This window comes from Quercus suber, unplaced genomic scaffold (genome assembly GCF_002906115.3).
Source record: "Quercus suber isolate HL8 unplaced genomic scaffold, Cork oak 2.0 scaffold_593, whole genome shotgun sequence".
Classification (NCBI taxonomy): Eukaryota; Viridiplantae; Streptophyta; class Magnoliopsida; order Fagales; family Fagaceae; genus Quercus; species Quercus suber.
Genome location: NW_027070038.1, coordinates 147,849 through 165,767, shown reverse-complemented (window position 1 = coordinate 165,767; position 17,919 = coordinate 147,849). Strand labels below are relative to the sequence as shown.

At 37.4% G+C, this 17,919-nt stretch overlaps 1 protein-coding gene across 1 annotated transcript; it reads left to right on the top strand.

The window, feature by feature from the left end:
- Positions 1-8,590: 8,590 nt before the first annotated feature.
- LOC112008700 (uncharacterized) lies at positions 8,591-9,124 on the top strand. Its single transcript, XM_024041033.2, has one exon. It carries the CDS (start codon positions 8,591-8,593, stop codon positions 9,122-9,124), a length of 534 nt encoding a protein of 177 aa, XP_023896801.2.
- Positions 9,125-17,919: the final 8,795 nt, after the last annotated feature.

Sequence of the window (17,919 nt, the reverse complement as noted above, 5' to 3'; positions counted from 1 at the left end):
CCTCCATCTCTCCCTTTACCTGCCCTACCACTAATTTCGAGTTTGAGAATATCTCCACTGACTTTCCTCCCATCTTTTGTACCATGACCATTCCTTGCAATAATGCCTCATACTTGGCCTCGTTGTTTATGGCCGAGAATCCGAGCCTCAAGGACTTCTCTATGACATGATCTTCAGGGGATACTAAGACTAGTCCCACTCCTGACCCTCTCTAGTTTACCGCGCCATTAACATATACTTTCCAACATGGTGACCTTAGGACGGAGACTGCTCCAACTAGCTTCTCATCAAAGATCCTTCCCTCGGCCCCCACTTCTATAGTTGGCTCAGCAAACTCTGCCGTCAAGTCTGCCAGAACCTGGCCCTTTATGGAGGTCCGAGGCATGTATTTAACGTTGAAGGCCCCTAGGATGGTATTCCACTTCGCAATTCTTCCCGTATAATTAGCAGCCTGAAGTACGGACTTCAAGGGTAATTGGGTTAAAACGACCACCGTGTGAGCCTGGAAATAATGGGGCAGCTTTCGCATAGCGTGGACCACAGCGAGTATGGCTTTCTACAAGGGTAAGTACTTAACCTCGGCTTCGTGCAATGACTTGCTTACTTAGTAGACTGGTTTTTGAACGCCACTGTCATCTCGTATCAGCACCAGGCTCACAGCGTGGTGCGCCACGGCAATGTATGCGTATAAGACCTCATCGGCTTCTGGATTAGACATGATGGGTGGCCAGGCTAGGTACTCTTTGAGTTGCTGGAAGGCCATGGCATATTCTTCGGACCACTCGAATCCTTTCCACTTATTGATCAGGAGATAGAAGGGTCTGCACCTGTCAGCCGACCTGGAAATGAATCGATTCAGAGCCGCGATCATTCTAGCGAGCTTCTGGATCTCCTTGGGGTTTCGCTGAGGCCTTAGGTTTTGGATAGCCCTGATTTGGTAGAGGTCAACCTCGATCCCTCGGTGGGTAATGATGTAGCCTAAGAACTTGCCAGATCTCACGCCAAACGAGCACTTGGAAGCATTTAGTCGTAGCTTGTGCTTTCTTAGGACGTCAAATATACAGCCGAGGTCCCCCAGATGCTCGGACACCAGTTTGCTCTTCACCACCATATCGTCAATATAGACCTCGATGGTTTTGCCCAACAACGGCTTGAACATTCTTGTCATCATCCTCTGATAAGTAGATCCAACGTTTTTCAGGCCGAATGACATCACCTTGTAGTGGTAGTTCCCGATGGGTGTCACGAAGGCTGTCTTCTCCTGATCCTTCGAGGCTAGTGGGATCTGATGATAGCCCTGAAAGGCATCTAGAAAGCTCATTCGAGGATGGCCTGCGATTGTATCTACCAGCTGGTCTATTCGTGGCATTGGGAAGGGGTCATTTGGGCATGCTTTATTCAGGTCCGTGAAGTCTACGCAAACCCTCCATTTCCCGCTTTTGTTCTTGACCACCACAGTGTTGGCCAACCACTTGGGGTAAAAAACTTCTTTAATAGCCCCCGCGCGCTTAAGCTTATTGACCTCTTCCCTAATTGCATTGGCGTGCTCTTTTGACGGGCGTCGGGGCGGCTGCTTTTTGGGGGTCACAGACGGGTTGATGTTAAGGTGGTAACAGATGAAGGATGGATCGATCCCTAGGGCATTGCAGGGATCCTATGCGAACATGTCAAGGTTCCTCTTGAGGTGACACCAAAACGTATGAGCCCAAAATAAAGTTTTAAAAATCACAATTATTCATTAATATAAAGTAGAGTTATAAGAAAGAATAAAAAAAATGAAGAGAGAGAGAGAGAGAGAGAGAGTAGCCACTTTTCAATAGAGAATGTGAGAGAGAATACTAAGAAATTTATAGAAAATTATATGAGAAGAAAAACAAGTAAAAATAAAAAATATTGTAATAAACACCAAATTATCCAAGTCATGTTATGTTATGTAATAAAATAACATTATATTCTTATATATTTTCTTTATATATAATGCAATAGGATAACATCTATGAAATGAAAGAGACAAAAAAAGATAACAACTTAATCACATCAACCCAAAGTAAAGTTCCTAATAAGTTTTTTTTTTTTTTTTTTTTTTTTAAAGAAAAATTACACTTTGCCCACCTGTGATTTACCCCAAAAACATTTTGCCTACCTATTGTTTAAAAATTGATACTTTACCCACCTGAAGTTAGCTCCGTTTGTCTCCGATTACTCGTCTTTTTTAAAAACAATAATAAATTTGTATTTTTGTTACCCTTTGATGTCTCTCCCCTCTCAAAACTTAAAAAACTTAAAAAATGAAAAGAAAATCTAAAAGCTAGGTTTTATAAAAATTAAAACCTAATTTTTATATCTTCTTTTCATATATCAACTTTTAGATCTATTTTAAATCCAAATGGGATTCTTCTTCCTTTTGTTCTCTTCTTGGTTTACACCACTTTGTTTTCACCAAAATGTATAGTGTCAACTGAGAAACCAAACTTCAAGAGGGCTGATCCTCTGCACCACTTCCATTACTACAAAGGAAGTTACAATGTTTGGAACAAGCATTACTGGGCTGTAAGTTACATTGCCTCTTGAGGAGGATATACATAACATGATTCATCCTTGCTTTTCTGTGTTTTTTTCTTGGTGAGGATAGAACCCACATCATGTAATATAACTGGATATATAAGGGTCCCAACTCCCAAGCACATGTCAAATTTTTTTGGAGCAGTCAACCATGATGTTATTAGAAAATAGAATTTTTTTAGAAAATCAACAATAATAATGTGGGTTAAGGAAAATGGGATTGATTTAGTGTGTTTTTCTCTTCTTCTTCTTCTTCTTCTTCTTTTTTTTTTTTTTTTTTTTTTTTTTTTTTTTTTTTTTTTCCAGTCTGCGGCATTTACAGGAGCCTATGGTTATGCAATTGGGGTAGTTTGGTTGCTGTGTGGGCGGGATTTGGAATTTTCTAAATCATGAAGAAGCCAAGCAGTGCCTCTTGGCCATTTATGAAGTATTTGGATCATCATTATTTCCTAATGTTCTTGATGGTCTTGCTCTTCACCGTTCTCTCCATGTAAGTATTTCAAAGTGATCCTTAATTCCATTTTTTTGTCTGGTCATGTAGATCTTCTATTCTAACTTTTAGTTCTATAGAAAAAGGGGAAGGTTTTGAAATAGAAGATTTAAAAGTTGATGCATGAAAAGAAGATGTTAAAATTAGGTTTTAATTTTTACAAAACTTAGCTTTTAGATCTTCTTTTCCTTGATTTTTCAGTTTTTTTTTTTTTTTTTTTTTTTAATGTTTTGAGAGGATTGAGACATAAAATGGTAACAAAAATACAAATTTATCCCTGTTTTTAACAAAGGTGGGTAATGGGAGACAAACGAAATTAACTTCAGATGGGTAAAATGTTAATTTTTAAACCACAGGTAGGCAAAGTGTTTTTCGGGCAAACTATAAGTGGGTAAGGTATAATTTCTCCCAAAAAAATCATCAACCTAAAGTAAAGATACAAGGAAAAAAAAAATCACCAAAAAATGGAAAAATAAATTGAGAGAGAGAGAGATAGAGAAATAACATTTTGTGTGTGGGAAAACTATGTATAGAATGAGATTAAAAATTGAAATTTATAGTAAGAGGGGGAAGGGGGGAATAAGAAAAGCCCAAAATAAAGGAAGATAAAAGAATAGAGGATAAGTGATATTAAGATAGACAGTAGTGGGGAAATGAAAAAGTAAAAGGGAGAGGAAAAGTTGGAGAAAATATAACATTAAATTGAGAAATTAATAACAAAATAAGAGAGTTAAAAATAAGAAAGAGAATGTTGGAAATGAGTGGATGATGTAGCCCTGATGTTATTCAACAAAAGCATAGCAACAATAAATGTTATGTTTTAGCTTTTATAAATAATAATAATAATAATATATAGATATAGATGTTGATCTTATTTTAGGTTATTTTAATGGTGATGTGTTAAAAGTAAGAGATGTGATGTAGGTGAATTGTAAATTGGTGTGTTAAAATAAATAAACTTTCTTTTTAATGTGTCAAAATAGCTTCTTCTTCTTTTTTTCTTCTTTTTTTTTTTTTTTTTAGCACAACTAATGCTGATGGCAACGCTCTAAAGGGATGAGGGAGAAAAAAAAATCAAATGCACCTCGCTTATCTTGCTAAATGAGAGGAAGACTTTCACGCTCTGTTTGTTTTAGCATTAACGTTTTCTAAAAAATGGTTTATTTTTCAAAAAGTATTTTCTAAAAAACTGTCTTATTTCCAATGTTTGATAATGACCTTGAAAATGATCTTAAGAATGTTTTATGGTGTTTGGTATACAATTTTAAAAATTATATATATTTCTTGTATAATTTAAAACATGTGTATTATGTAAACCAACTAATATAATCATTATAAATATATATATATATATATATATAATATATATAATAATAAAATTAAAAAAAAAAAAAAAAAAAACCAAGAATGAATATGGTTTTATACTAAAATTTTGACAATAGATACAACCAAAATTAATTAGTTGTCAAATTTTCATGATCTCTACCACTCATCTTGTTCATATATATAGACAGTAACGTACATACATATGTATCTACACACACACACACACACACATATATCAACCATTTGATTATATATATATATATATGTGGGGCCAGAAAGTCAGGCAGCCCCGGCCCACTTCGAATCAGGCCCAAAAGCCTATACTGAGGATGTATGTAGGGTCCGAGGATAAAAGTAAGAAATCCAGTGTCCAAGGAGCTGGTCCGAGGACGATTCTGTCCTCGGACATCTGAGACCATAGAAGTGCACAAGCACCACACCATCAAGGGGGTCTTCTTGAATATCTGAGGAGGAAAGAGCAAGTGCCACGCGTCAACAATAGGAGCACGGCGGAGGAGCAAGTTTAAGACGAGCTGTCACCTCCACATTAAATGCTCACAACTAACGTCCTGGCCGCATTAATGAGGAGGGGATTACAGAACAGTGTTGCCTTGGTTGTTGTAACCCACAGGAAGAATGGGAAGGTGGCTGATGGACAGGTACTCAAGTAGTGGCCTGGTTGCTCAACAAATGTAGGGCTAGGATCAATAGGGAAAGGAGTATATATAGTAAGGGATCCCTCTTAGGAAAAGGGGGGAGAAAAAAGGGAAAAAAGGGAGGAGAAGACGGTAGCAATCGGCATTCTCCTGGAAGCAATTGTAACCAATCACCAAAGAAGTAATAAGAACTGCAAGCTCCCAAGAGAAAGGCCGAGGAGCATCATAGTTCATTTTCATCTACGAGATACCATGCATGGTCATTGTATCCCTTACTAGGGCCTAGTTCTTGACCCCGCTCTCTACAAATTAATTGCAGGGCTAGCTGGGCTTAGGTCAACTCCCTTAACACGTTGGAAGGCCCGAACCTGGTCCCTACAATTGGCGCTGTCTGTGGGAATAAATCGTGCATTAGTAAGGACAACAGCCAGGCATGGTAGGATCAGACCCTCACCAAGGGAGTTCCCATCGGCATGAACCGGCTAGATCCCAGCTTCAGAATAACTATGGTGACACTGGGCATGGCCAAGACGAGGAGAACAGACGATTTCGAGAGGGAAGCGTACATACCTCACAAACTAGCGAAAGCCACACCCATAGAAGCGGCCGCGTGCCCTAGAGGCACAATAATGACCAGGCCATGCGATCGCAAGAGGTTAAGAGTCACGCATCCCAGAGACAGGACGATAAGGTGGCCATGCAGCGAGAAATAGATGATTTGAAGAGAAAGCTGCGCCATGCACGGCGAAGGCAATCCGAGCCCAACCCTGACTTACCCTCTGTCGACGAAAATGATGACGACTACAGGCAAAGGTCGAAAACACCCCTGAGCGAAACTTTCTCCCACGAGGATGAGCGCTACCAGAGTCGTAAACGTGACAACCCAACTCCTAGNAAAAAAAAAAAAAAAAAAAAAAACTTATTAGGAACTTTACTTTGGGTTGATGTGATTAAGTTGTTATCTTTTTTTGTCTCTTTCATTTCATAGATGTTATCCTATTGCATTATATATAAAGAAAATATATAAGAATATAATGTTATTTTATTACATAACATAACATGACTTGGATAATTTGGTGTTTATTACAATATTTTTTATTTTTACTTGTTTTTCTTCTCATATAATTTTCTATAAATTTCTTAGTATTCTCTCTCACATTCTCTATTGAAAAGTGGCTACTCTCTCTCTCTCTCTCTCTCTCTTCATTTTTTTTATTCTTTCTTATAACTCTACTTTATATTAATGAATAATTGTGATTTTTAAAACTTTATTTTGGGCTCATACGTTTTGGTGTCATGTTTTTTAGTTCCCTATTATAAGTACTCTCTCTCTCTCTCTCTCTCTCTCTCTCTCTCTCTCTCTCTCTCATAGTTTTGGTTGGTTTGATTTTGTTTGAGTTAAAATTTGATTATTTTGGAAGTAAGAAATTGAGTTTATATCAAAACACAATCTACAAATCGGCATTCGGTCCATTTCGGTCTATTTTGATCCACTTCATCAATTAGGTCTGGTTCGGTCTACTTCAGTCCACTTCGATCAATTTTGGTCCAATTCGGTCAAATTTGGTTCAATTAGGTCCATTCGGTCTACTTCGGCCCAATTCGATCCAATTCTGTCTATTTAGTCCAATTCAGTCCATATGTTCTACTTCAGTCCAATTTGGCCTATTCAATCAATTCGGTCCAATTTGGTCCATACGGTCCACTAAGGTATATTCGATCCAATTAGGTCTATTCGGTCCACTATGATCAATTCGGTCCACTTTGGTCTATTTGGTCCATTTCAGATAACTTCGGTACAATTCGGTGTACCTTCTTAAGAATGGCAAAATACAAGTTTGGGTTGAGAGTACTATTAATTATTTGGTTATCATAATAATCTCCTTAAGAGAATGAGAATTTGAATAATAACTTTGAAATTTATAATTGTACCAAAAAAAAAAAAAAGGAAAATATAATGCATAACAAAAATAGTTAGAAGAATATGACCATTTCATAAAAGAATAATATCAATAAAAAATGATAAAATTATATATATGTAAAAATTGAGTGATGGAAATTACTTTTTGAAATTGTTTAATTTTTAGGGAGAACAAATTATCTACAATAAAATTTAGAGAATAAATTATACATATTTAGTATAAGTTTGTTATGAGTTTTGATTATCATAATTATAGGGATGAAGGACCCAACTGAGAATATTGGGCCATGGGCCGCGCCAAGGGACATCAAATAGCCCGAAGATAGACCAGTGCAAATGAAGGCAGATAGATATTAGACCGAGGAAGAGGTCAGGACATGATGAGTAAGTGATGTTGTCCGAGAAGCAATGCTACCTCGGCCAACAGTACGGAGGCCTAAAGTCCGACTACCCATTAAGTAATGGGCAGCAGGCAATCGTGCTTGGATGGATAAGCGTCAGAAAGATATAAGACAAAAGAGAAGTGAGAAATATCTGAGAAGAAAGTTACTATCACCGCATTGAAAGATCTACATCTAACCTCCTGGTCGCATTAATGTGAAAGTAATACCTGAACAGTAACTTTTAGCCTTATAGTTAACGCCAAAGATTTCAGGAAGGTGCTAATAAGACAAGTATCAAGAAGATTAGTAGTCTGTTCTACACGTGAAGAGCTAAGATGAAAGAAATAAATGAAGTATAAAAGGGATGAACTCCTTTACAGAAAGATAGGGGAGAAAAACCATAGAAAGTATGACTATGTAACCAAGAACAGTAATTTTTGTATGAGTCTAAGAGAAATATATAAGAACATACCTTCCTCGGACTTGACTGAGAAGAGCCTTTTTTGTTCAAACAATTTGTTCATTCCACTAATAACTATGCTATTGTGACAATATCTTCCTAACTCATTGAGCGTTCAGTCTCAAGCCCACTGTCTAACAAATTCATTGTTTTGGGCTCATTGGGCCATTGTCCATCCATTTTTTTGGCTGTGGAGCAAAACGTGCTCTTACAATTGGCATCGTCTATGGGAAATTGAACATTCTTGAGCTTGTTCAATCGTGGTGGGATTAGGGCCAAACTGTGAAAAATCTATAGGATCCCAACGTCAAGATCATTTCTTTAATCTTGAACGAAGGGGAAATCGTGAAGTTAGTGTACACACCACTCATACCAATAGGAGTCATTCTAGAAGTGGGAGTCATGTGTCCTATGGAGAAGACACCAGAAACATGCAGCTGGAGATAGATCATTTATGGAGGAAGCTATGCCGTAAGCAAGGGAGGGGGACTCCTTCAAGCTCAGAGTCTCAGTCTAATGATGATGACAGTTATAGACCCAGATCAAGGACTCCCCCCTAGTGAGTCTTTCTCTTATGTTGAAGATTGCCATCATAAACGAAGGAGCAGAAGCCCAGCCCATAGGGGCTTAGGAAATGATGCTATTAGTACGGCTTTGCACCAAATTTCAAAATCACCATTTACCTAAAGAATTGAGGGGGGGAAACTTCCTTGGTGGTTTACTCAACCAACATTTGCCATGTATAATGGTAGGATGGATCCAGTGGAGCACGTTAGCCATTTTAACCAAAGAATGGCTGTCCACTTAAAGAATGAGGCCTTAATGTGCAAGGTATTCCCATATAATTTAGGGCTAGTGGCAATGAGATGGTTTGATGGGTTGGAGGAAAGATCAATTAGCTCTTTTCAAGAGCTTACCAGGGCCTTTGGGGCCCGATTTGTCACTTATAGTAGAGTTCCTCATCCTTTAGATTCCTTTCTATCTATGGCTATGCGAAAGGGAGAAACCTTGAAGACATACTCAAATAGGTACTGGGAGATGTTTAACGAGATAGATGGAAATTTTGATGTTATAGCAATAAACACGTTTAAGGTCGGCCTGCCTACTGAGCATAATTTGAGGAAGTCCTTGACTAGGAAGCTTGCTCAAAGTGTGCATCAGCTAATGGATCAAATTGATGAGTATAAACGGGTTGAAGAGGATCACCAGCAAGAAAAGGGGAAGGCGAAGGTAATTACTCAAGACCGAAGATATTTTAGACCGAGGTACAACAACAATAGGCCTAGGAGAGATTTTGCTAGGCATATTGGGCCTGCTACTGCCTAGGTAGTTAACACGGTGTTCAAGGAGCCTGTACATGAAATCCTGGAGAAGATAAAGAATGAGCCATAATTCAAGTGGCCAAATAAGATGGGTGGAGATCCCATGAAGCGTTGATAGGCTAAGAATGTATTGACTCCTTGTGATAAATTAACCAATTAATTAGCAAGTTAATTAATTAATTCAATTAGCATGCAATAAGTGTGGTAGTACAAACAAATCACTAAGTTAATATACAGGGGAAAATAAATTAATACGGTAATTTGTTTACGAATAGAGAAAACCTACATGGCAAAGACCCCACTAAGTGATTTTAAGGTCACCACTCCCGAGAATCCACTTATACTAACCTACAGTTGAACCCTTACCCCAATACCTAATTGGACTAGTAACAATCTCTCCTTTTAATGCATGGCTCCCAATACGTGACTAACTAATTTGATGCGCGGATCCCAGTACACAGCTTACACACTAACTTAAGAAGGATGTTGGCTGCACAGTTCTTTAGTTCAATAACACGATGAAGATCACAAAACTCCTTAGTTACAAAACCCTATGGCGTACAAACGCAGTAGCTTTTTCAAGAGAAAGATGAATTAGGGCATATGTCTTCGATTCACAATATGCTTGTGAAAAACTTTTGCATTGAGGTGCATCAGCTGTGATGGCCTTTAAAATAATCCTTATATATGTTTAGGATGGTGAGAAAAGAAAGCCCAAACATCTATACAAGGATTTGAGTGAAATCAGATCTAAAAAAATGATTTTCTTAAATCTCGATAGGTACCCTATCTATCGAGCAATTGTTGAGTATCAGGCTTAAACAGCCTTTTAAACCTCGATAGATATTAGCTGTCAAACTAGCTATCAAACTTTAAAATTCAGCACTTCTTCACTTGATTCTTGGATAAACTTGCATGACTTTAACACTTGAACTTGAAACCTTGTTCCTTGAAGCATTAAACTCATCCTAGATCTACCCAATTACAAGTAAAGTGCATTTTGTAAAAGGATTAGCCAATTCTATATTGACATATGTTCCTAACATAACATGATTCACATATGTCTTAACAATCTCTCCATTTGGCAATCCGTGACAAAACCACAACAAACAAATGAACATATGAGAGAAGTCATAAGTCACTCAACTTATACTCACTTGTTGAATACAATAAAATCTATCCTAGCACGAACTTTTGAAAAACTTTGCAAGAAGAGAGTTTATGGCAAGAAGACTTTGACAACCTGTATTTCTGAAACACTTTAAACAAAACTCATCACGACATCTTAGTGTGAAATAGAAATAAAATATTGTATACAATATATAAGAAGCATTTGCATAAAGAGAGGAAATAAACAACACATGTAGAGATAGGTGAAAGAACTGTAATAACAACCTTATCATATATATATAACATCATAAGTACTAGGTTTGCTATCACAAAGTAAGAGCCATGTATCTAGAAAGTAAGAAAAAAAATACATAAGTCCTCACTACATCCCTCAAAATATAAACATTTTTTTAACAAAAATCTCCTATGCTAACCTTCCCCATATGTACATGATTACTTTCATATCCAAAACTACTCACTTTTTTTGTCATGAATGACAAAGAGTAAGTAAATGAAGCAGTCATCTCATCGTCACCGGAAGAGCTAGCATCCTCATCCTCATCATCATCATCGTTGCCAGAGTTACCATTATCGTCCTCGTCCTTAGATGCCTCTGGAGAAGGAGAGGGAGACTCTACGAAGCCATTAAGGTGAGCCTGTTGTTGAGTAATACGCCTGACATGGGTGTTCACTTGACACAACTCATCACTAACATGAGTGTTCACTTAACACAACTCATCACTGACATGAGTGTTCACTTGACACAACTCATCACTGATATGAGTGTTCACTTGACACAACTCATCACTAAGTGTGTCAAGGTGAGCATCCATGTGCTGCAGCTGTGCCATGATCGCCTTGAGGGTCACACCACCCACCGATGAAAAAGGTGCGAACGTGGAAGGAGCGGAAGAAGTTGGAGGAGTAGCTGTCTCTGTTCGTGGCCGCTTCGGTCGAAGCTGGGCCTTGCTCTGTCTGACGGTAGCAGCGTTTATGGCACACATAGGGGAAAAGTGTGTAGATTCTAGATAGGAGACAAAAAAATGGCAGAGAATCCATGTGATAGCTGAAGGGAAAATAAGCTTATCACAGGTCATCGTATCCTTATAGACATCTATGAGGGAAAGAATGAAGTGAGAGGGGAAAATCAATAGTGAGTCCCTTAAGAAGGAATAACAAAAATTGAGCATGAGGCTTTATGATAGAGTTATAGTGAGACAATGGATGAAGAACAAATGTCATTACCATGCTAAGAAACCTTGGACCTTTTGGAAAGCCCGAGCAAGGGGTGTTTTGACAGTCACCCCAAGATGAAGGTGTCTCACAAAAGTGAGATGAGAGCTCGTCTTTGGACACAGTCCTTATACGCTCACAACTGAGGTAGTCAGCAAACTTTACTATTGGTACATGTAGCACCTTGGATATAAGATCCGGAGTGACTACGATGTGCGTACCTCTAACGCGAGTGACAAAATGAGGTACTAAATAATCGAATCTGTGCATATTAGAGTAAATTCCTGTATGATCATGGAGGGACAAGTGACCAGGATGCCACACAGTGACTTCCAAACCCTACTGTAGATAATAGTGGGAAGGTTAATATTGAAAAAATCCGATAGAACGACTTGGCGTTTCGAATGAATGCCTCGTTATGAGAAGTTCTCCGAAAAGTCCTTACGGGGTTTATCATCACGAAACCGGATATGAGATGGAGTAGAATCAGAAGGGGAAGAAAAAGAAGATGCCCCGGAACGAAGATGGTTTCGAGACGAAGTAGATTTGCGTTTAGCATAGAGCAAACTAATGCAAGAAAGAGAGAGGGAGAGATTGAGACATGTAGAAAAGCACTAAACAGTTCAATATAAGAATATAAAGAAACGAAGGTACGTATGCATGAAAAATGCATGAGCATGTGATATGCAATAGTAAAAATATCACGGGCTCAGCCCAATCCAAACCTACTAACACACAACATTTCAACATAATATTCACACATCTAAAATGCATGAATCGTAGTTAAAATGCACATGTGATGCAATGCATGATGATTTAAAATCATTTGAACAAAAACCCATCCCAAAAATTTCACAAAAACCTCATTCAACATGAAAAACCTCGAAAACTTTTCAAAAACCCAAAACTTAGGTCAGAAAATATGAAATGCATGATAAAATAGAGAAAATGGATCATACCAGATAAAGAAAACTTGATTTAGGCTGAAAATCAAGTGGGGTAAGTGAAGAGTTTTAGTTTAAGGTGTTTGGGAGAGAGAGGAGAGAGTTTCTATTGAGAGAAATCAGAGAAAATGAAAAGAATCGTACTGACCCTTTTTATAGAAATATCAGTTTCTCGATGGATCGAGAGGTGTCGATAGCTGTCGAGAATTAAAAAAAGCGAGATAGAGCTATCGAGAAGCTATCAAGAGGTGTATACAACAATGTGACCTTGATGGATCGAGAAGCTATTGAGCATCTATCGAGCATACAGAAACTTCCTCGATGGATCGAGAATCTGTTGAGTAGCTATTGAACCTGATTCTCAAAAACCTCGATGGATCGAAAATGCGATAATAGCTATCGAGAAAGGAAGCTTAAGAGGCTCGATAGATAGCCTTGCTGTTGAGAGGTATCGAGAAGCTGTCGAGATTGCTGAAAAACAGTTTTTCAAAGAATAGAAAAACACAGACATGAATGCAATCAAACATGCTACTCAACCAAAGATCCAAAAAATATTTTAAGCTCTCAAAAACATCTCTCATCAAGAAAAATGTCAATTATTTAAATCCAAAATACACACACACACACACACACACTAAATAAGTCTAACCAATTTTATATTTAAAAAACAAGTCAAGATAGTTTAGTGAGCATACATTAACACATATTACTTGCACATGTATCAAGAGTAGCAAAGAATATTACATGTTGTGTGTGAAAAACATCACAAGATTGCATGAGTGTTTACATGTTATGATGATTTGAGATATGAGAAAATTACTTTAACTCACACACAATCATAATTGCTTGATGGAGACTATTACTTTCGAGGTACATCATATAACTTCCACATCTCCTAGAAGACATGCTTACAATCATATATAAAACATTTTGATTCTTTTTGCTTTTATTTTTCTTTGCATATTTTCTTTTGTTAAGCATACCGTGCATGGGCATATAAGAGAGAGAAAAGAAATACCAATGATGTTAAGCTTTTGACATTGCACTTTTGCTATGCCAAAACATATAGATGTCATATCATGATTGGCAGGCAATAGTGATGAGATGGTTATTTATGCATTTCTTTTAGGATTTTCTAGTCATTCTCGTCAAAAAGAGTGATACGAGTGTTAAGTACAATATATTACTTAATCTTACTCATCACAAACATGAGCCACAAAACTCACTTGCTTAGTTGTGTATAGAAATGCTCATCTAAACTACAAATGATACAAGTTTAGAAAATTTTGTTTCAATGGCCATCTAAGGTACATAAGTACCAATGTACACAAACACTCATTGTTTTTGTATTTTTCTGATTTTTCAATTTTTTATTTTTTTATTTTTTTATTTTTATGAAATACAAAATAAAGCAAAACTGAAAAATAAACAAACAAAAAAATGTTAAACAAAGCGAAGCATAAACTAGATGTAAATGCATGAGGAAGGAGGAGGAGAAGAAGAGATCAATCTATGGAGATAACACCAATGTTTTGGCAAAGGAATTCAAACTGTTTGCTATTAAGAGGTTTGGTGAACAAATCAACCTTTTGATCATCAGTGTGAATGAACTCAAGAGTGAGAGTACCATCTTCGACAAGCTCTCGAATGAAGTGATGTCGAATCTCTATGTGTTTAGTTCGAGAATGTTGAACTGGATTCTTAGAGATGTTGATGGCACTGGTATTGTCACAGAAGATGGTAAAATGCTCTTGACTAATACTGTAATCAAGGAGTTTTTGCATCCATAGAAGTTGGGTGCAACAGCCACCAGCAATGATGTACTCAGCATTTGTAGTGGATAATGAGATGGAATTCTGCTTTTTACTTATCTAGGAGACAAGATTATTATCCACATAAAAACAACCCCCCGATGTACTCTTTCTATCATCAGCGTTCCTAACCTAGTCTGCGTCAGAATACCCAGCTAAGACACCATTTGTGTCCTTGCTATACCACACACCAAAGTCGACAATGGTTTTGACATATTTTATGATTTTTTTCAAACCAATCATATGAGACTCTTTGAGATTAGCATGATATCTAGCATACTCCCACACTGTAACTAATGTCAGGCCTACTAGCAGTAAGGTAAAAAAGACTACTTATCATGCTTCTATAAAGAGATAAATCAACACTTTTACCTAACAAATCAATAGTGAGTTTAACATTGGGGCTCATAGGGGTTTTAACAAAACTAGCAGATTCCAAACCAAATTTTTTCACAAGATTTTTAGTATATTTTGATTGAGATAGGAATATACCTAACGCTTGTTGACGGATCTGCAAACCAAGGAAGTGAGTCAAATCTCCAATCATACTCATCTCAAACTCGGCCTGCATGAGTTTTGAGAAACTATGAGCACAAGTTCATCCTTAGTCGACACAAAGATGATATCATCAATATAGACTTGAGCAACTATCAACTCGTCATCTTCCCTTTTGATGAAGAGAGTTTGATCAGTTTTTTCTCGTGTGAAACTATGTGACACCAAGTATTGTGTAAGTCGATCATACCAAGCTCTAGGGGCTTATTTTAAGCCATAAAGTGCCTTCTTGAGGTACAACACATGATCTAAAATGTGTGGATCAATGAATTCTTTTGGTTGAGCCACATAAACATCTTCCTTAAGGAACCCATTCAAGAAAGTAGTCTTTATGTCCATTTGGTAAAACTTGATCTTCAAGTGACATGCCAGGGCTAGAAGAATTCTGATAGACTCTATACGGGCTACCGGAGTAAATGTCTCATCATAGTCTACACCTTCCATTTGGGAGTATCCTTGAGCCACAAGACGAGCCTTGTTGCGAATCACATTACCCTTCTTATCAGTCTTATTGCAGAATATCCAGTTTGTGCCGATAATGTGCTCACCTTCCGATCTAGGTACTAGAGTCCAGACATCATTCTTTTAAAATTGAAGCAGTTCATCATGCATAGCCTCAAACCAAATTTCTTCTTGAAGAGCTTCTTCAACCTTGTTGGGTTCAACCTGCGACAAATAACAAAAATATAACACAAAATTAGCAACCCATTTATCAATTGTATGCTTCCTTAGTGTAAGTTTATTCATGTTTCCCACAATAACTTTGGGAGGATGATTCAATTTAATCTAGGAGGAAGGTCCTTTCTCTTCATGGGATTTAGAATCAGGTGAAGTAGGTATGTCTGCTGAACCTTCTATAACACTTAGAGTGTCGGGAATACTTAGAGATGCGGGCTCTTGATCAACAATTTCTTGAACGTCCTTGGGCTCAGGAAGAAGGATTTATTTGGGGATTTCCTCACTAAGTTTCTTAGAATCGGACTCTGAAGATTCATCCTTAACAACATTTATAGTTTTCATTACCTTCTTGGTTCTTTTGTTGTATACTCGATAAGCCTTGCTTGTAGAAGAGTATCTTAGAAATATTCCTTCATCACTTCAGGAGTCAAATTTTCCCACATTCTTTCTATCCTTAAGAATGAAACAAGTACTTCTAAAGATTCAAAAATACTTAACATTTGGTTTCCTTCCCTTCCATAGCTCATAGGGAGTCTTTTTGATATCGGGTTTGAAATACACATTGTTAACCGTATGACACGCAGTGTTGATGGCTTCTCCACACAAGTTTCTAGCCACATCCTTGTTATGCAGCATGGCTCTAGCTATCTCCTGAATAACTATGTTATTTATTTCTACTACACCATTCTGCTGAGGAGTAATAGGAGCAGAGAATTCCTAAGATATACCTGATCTAGTGCAAAAGGACTCCATGTAAGAGTTCTCGAATTCTTTACCATGATTACTTTGAATTTGATTAATCTTCAAACTCTTCTCATTCTACAATCTTGTGCTCAGGAGCATCAGTCTTGGATTGTAGAAGGATGACCCTAGTGTACTTAGTAAAGTCATCTACCACAACCATGATATATCTCTTTCCACCAAGGGACTCAATTGTAGTTGGACCCATGAGATCCAGATGCAGTAGCTCCAATGGTCTGGATGTAGCAAATGCCTAAGTACCCAGATGTTTAGCTTTCATCTGTTTCCCAAGCTGACATGGTCCATACACCACATTGTTCACTCTATTGGGCTTAGGCATCCTTAAAACTAATTCATGCTTAGATACAATTGAAAGATGTTTGTAACTAGCATATCCCATCCTTTGATGCCATAGATTTTTGTTTGGCAATCGAATACTATTGCACATAATATCAGCATCAGGGACTAAACCATAACAATTGTCTAAAGTATGAAAACCACTTATGAGTTTCTTTCCAGACTTATCCAACACAAGGCATTTTCCTTTTGAGAATAGAACCATAAAGTCTTGATCACATTTTTGACTTATGCCCAACAAGTTCACTCTCAGGCCTTCTACATATAGCACATTTGCAATGTCTGGCAGTCCAGGTAGTGAGATGGTTCCTTTTCCTTTAATCTGTGATTTGCTCCCATCACCAAAAGTGACATTATCACATTTCTTAGAATCGAAAACCTTAAAGAGAGATCGGTCTCCAGTCATGTGTTTTGAGTAGCCGCTATTAAGGTACCTCAAACTTATGTCCATAACCTTAAATGCGAACTTCATCATGAAGTACATTTCGTGCTTAGATGATAGATCAGTAGGAATAGTGTTTTCTCTCATATGCCATTTATGAACAAAACTTTTAACTTTCACTATTCTCAGACAAACTCCTTTGCACAATTTCATTATGAGACAGTCTAATTTCTTCTTTGTCAAGTTAAGATCTTTTCCAATGATCATCATGATAGAATTCAAATAACTTTTAGACTTGCATTTTCTGATACATTCAAACAACTAGAGATTAGAAAAACAAGATGTATTTGAAAACAAAGATCTTTTCATGCCGGTTGCAGCCATGACAACAGGGGTTAATGGACCACACAGCAAATATTAATCCTAATTAGAGTGTGCTTGTTCTGATACCACTTGATAGGCCAAGAATGTATTGACCACTTGTGATAAATTAACCAATTAATTAGCCAAGTTGATAAATTAATTCAATTAGCATGCAATAAGCATGGTAACACAAACAAATTACCAACTAAGTTAATGTGTAGTGAAAAATAAATTGACACGATGATTTGTTTACGAATGGAGTAAACCTACATGGCAAAAACTGCACCAGGTGATTTTAAGGTCACAATTCTTGAGAATCCACTATTATCACAACAAGCGGTTACAAGTAAAGGAATCCCAATTCCTTATACCAATCTATAGTTGAATCCTTACCCCAATACCCAGTTGGACTTGTTTTGTAGTGACAATCTCTTTTTTTAATGCACGGCTCATAGTATGTGACTAATCACTTTGATGCGCGGATCCCAGTACGTGACTTACACACCAACTTGGGAAGGATATTGGCTGCAAAGTTATTTAGTTCATCAATACAATGAAGATCACGAAGTTCCTTGGTTACTAAACCCTATGGCGTACAAATGCAGCAGCTTTTTCAAGAGAAAGA

Excerpts from the sequence above, each read along its gene's own strand:
- LOC112008700 (XM_024041033.2), top strand. The coding sequence starts at position 8,591 with ATGGCTGTCCACTTAAAGAATGAGGCCTTAATGTGCAAGGTATTCCCA.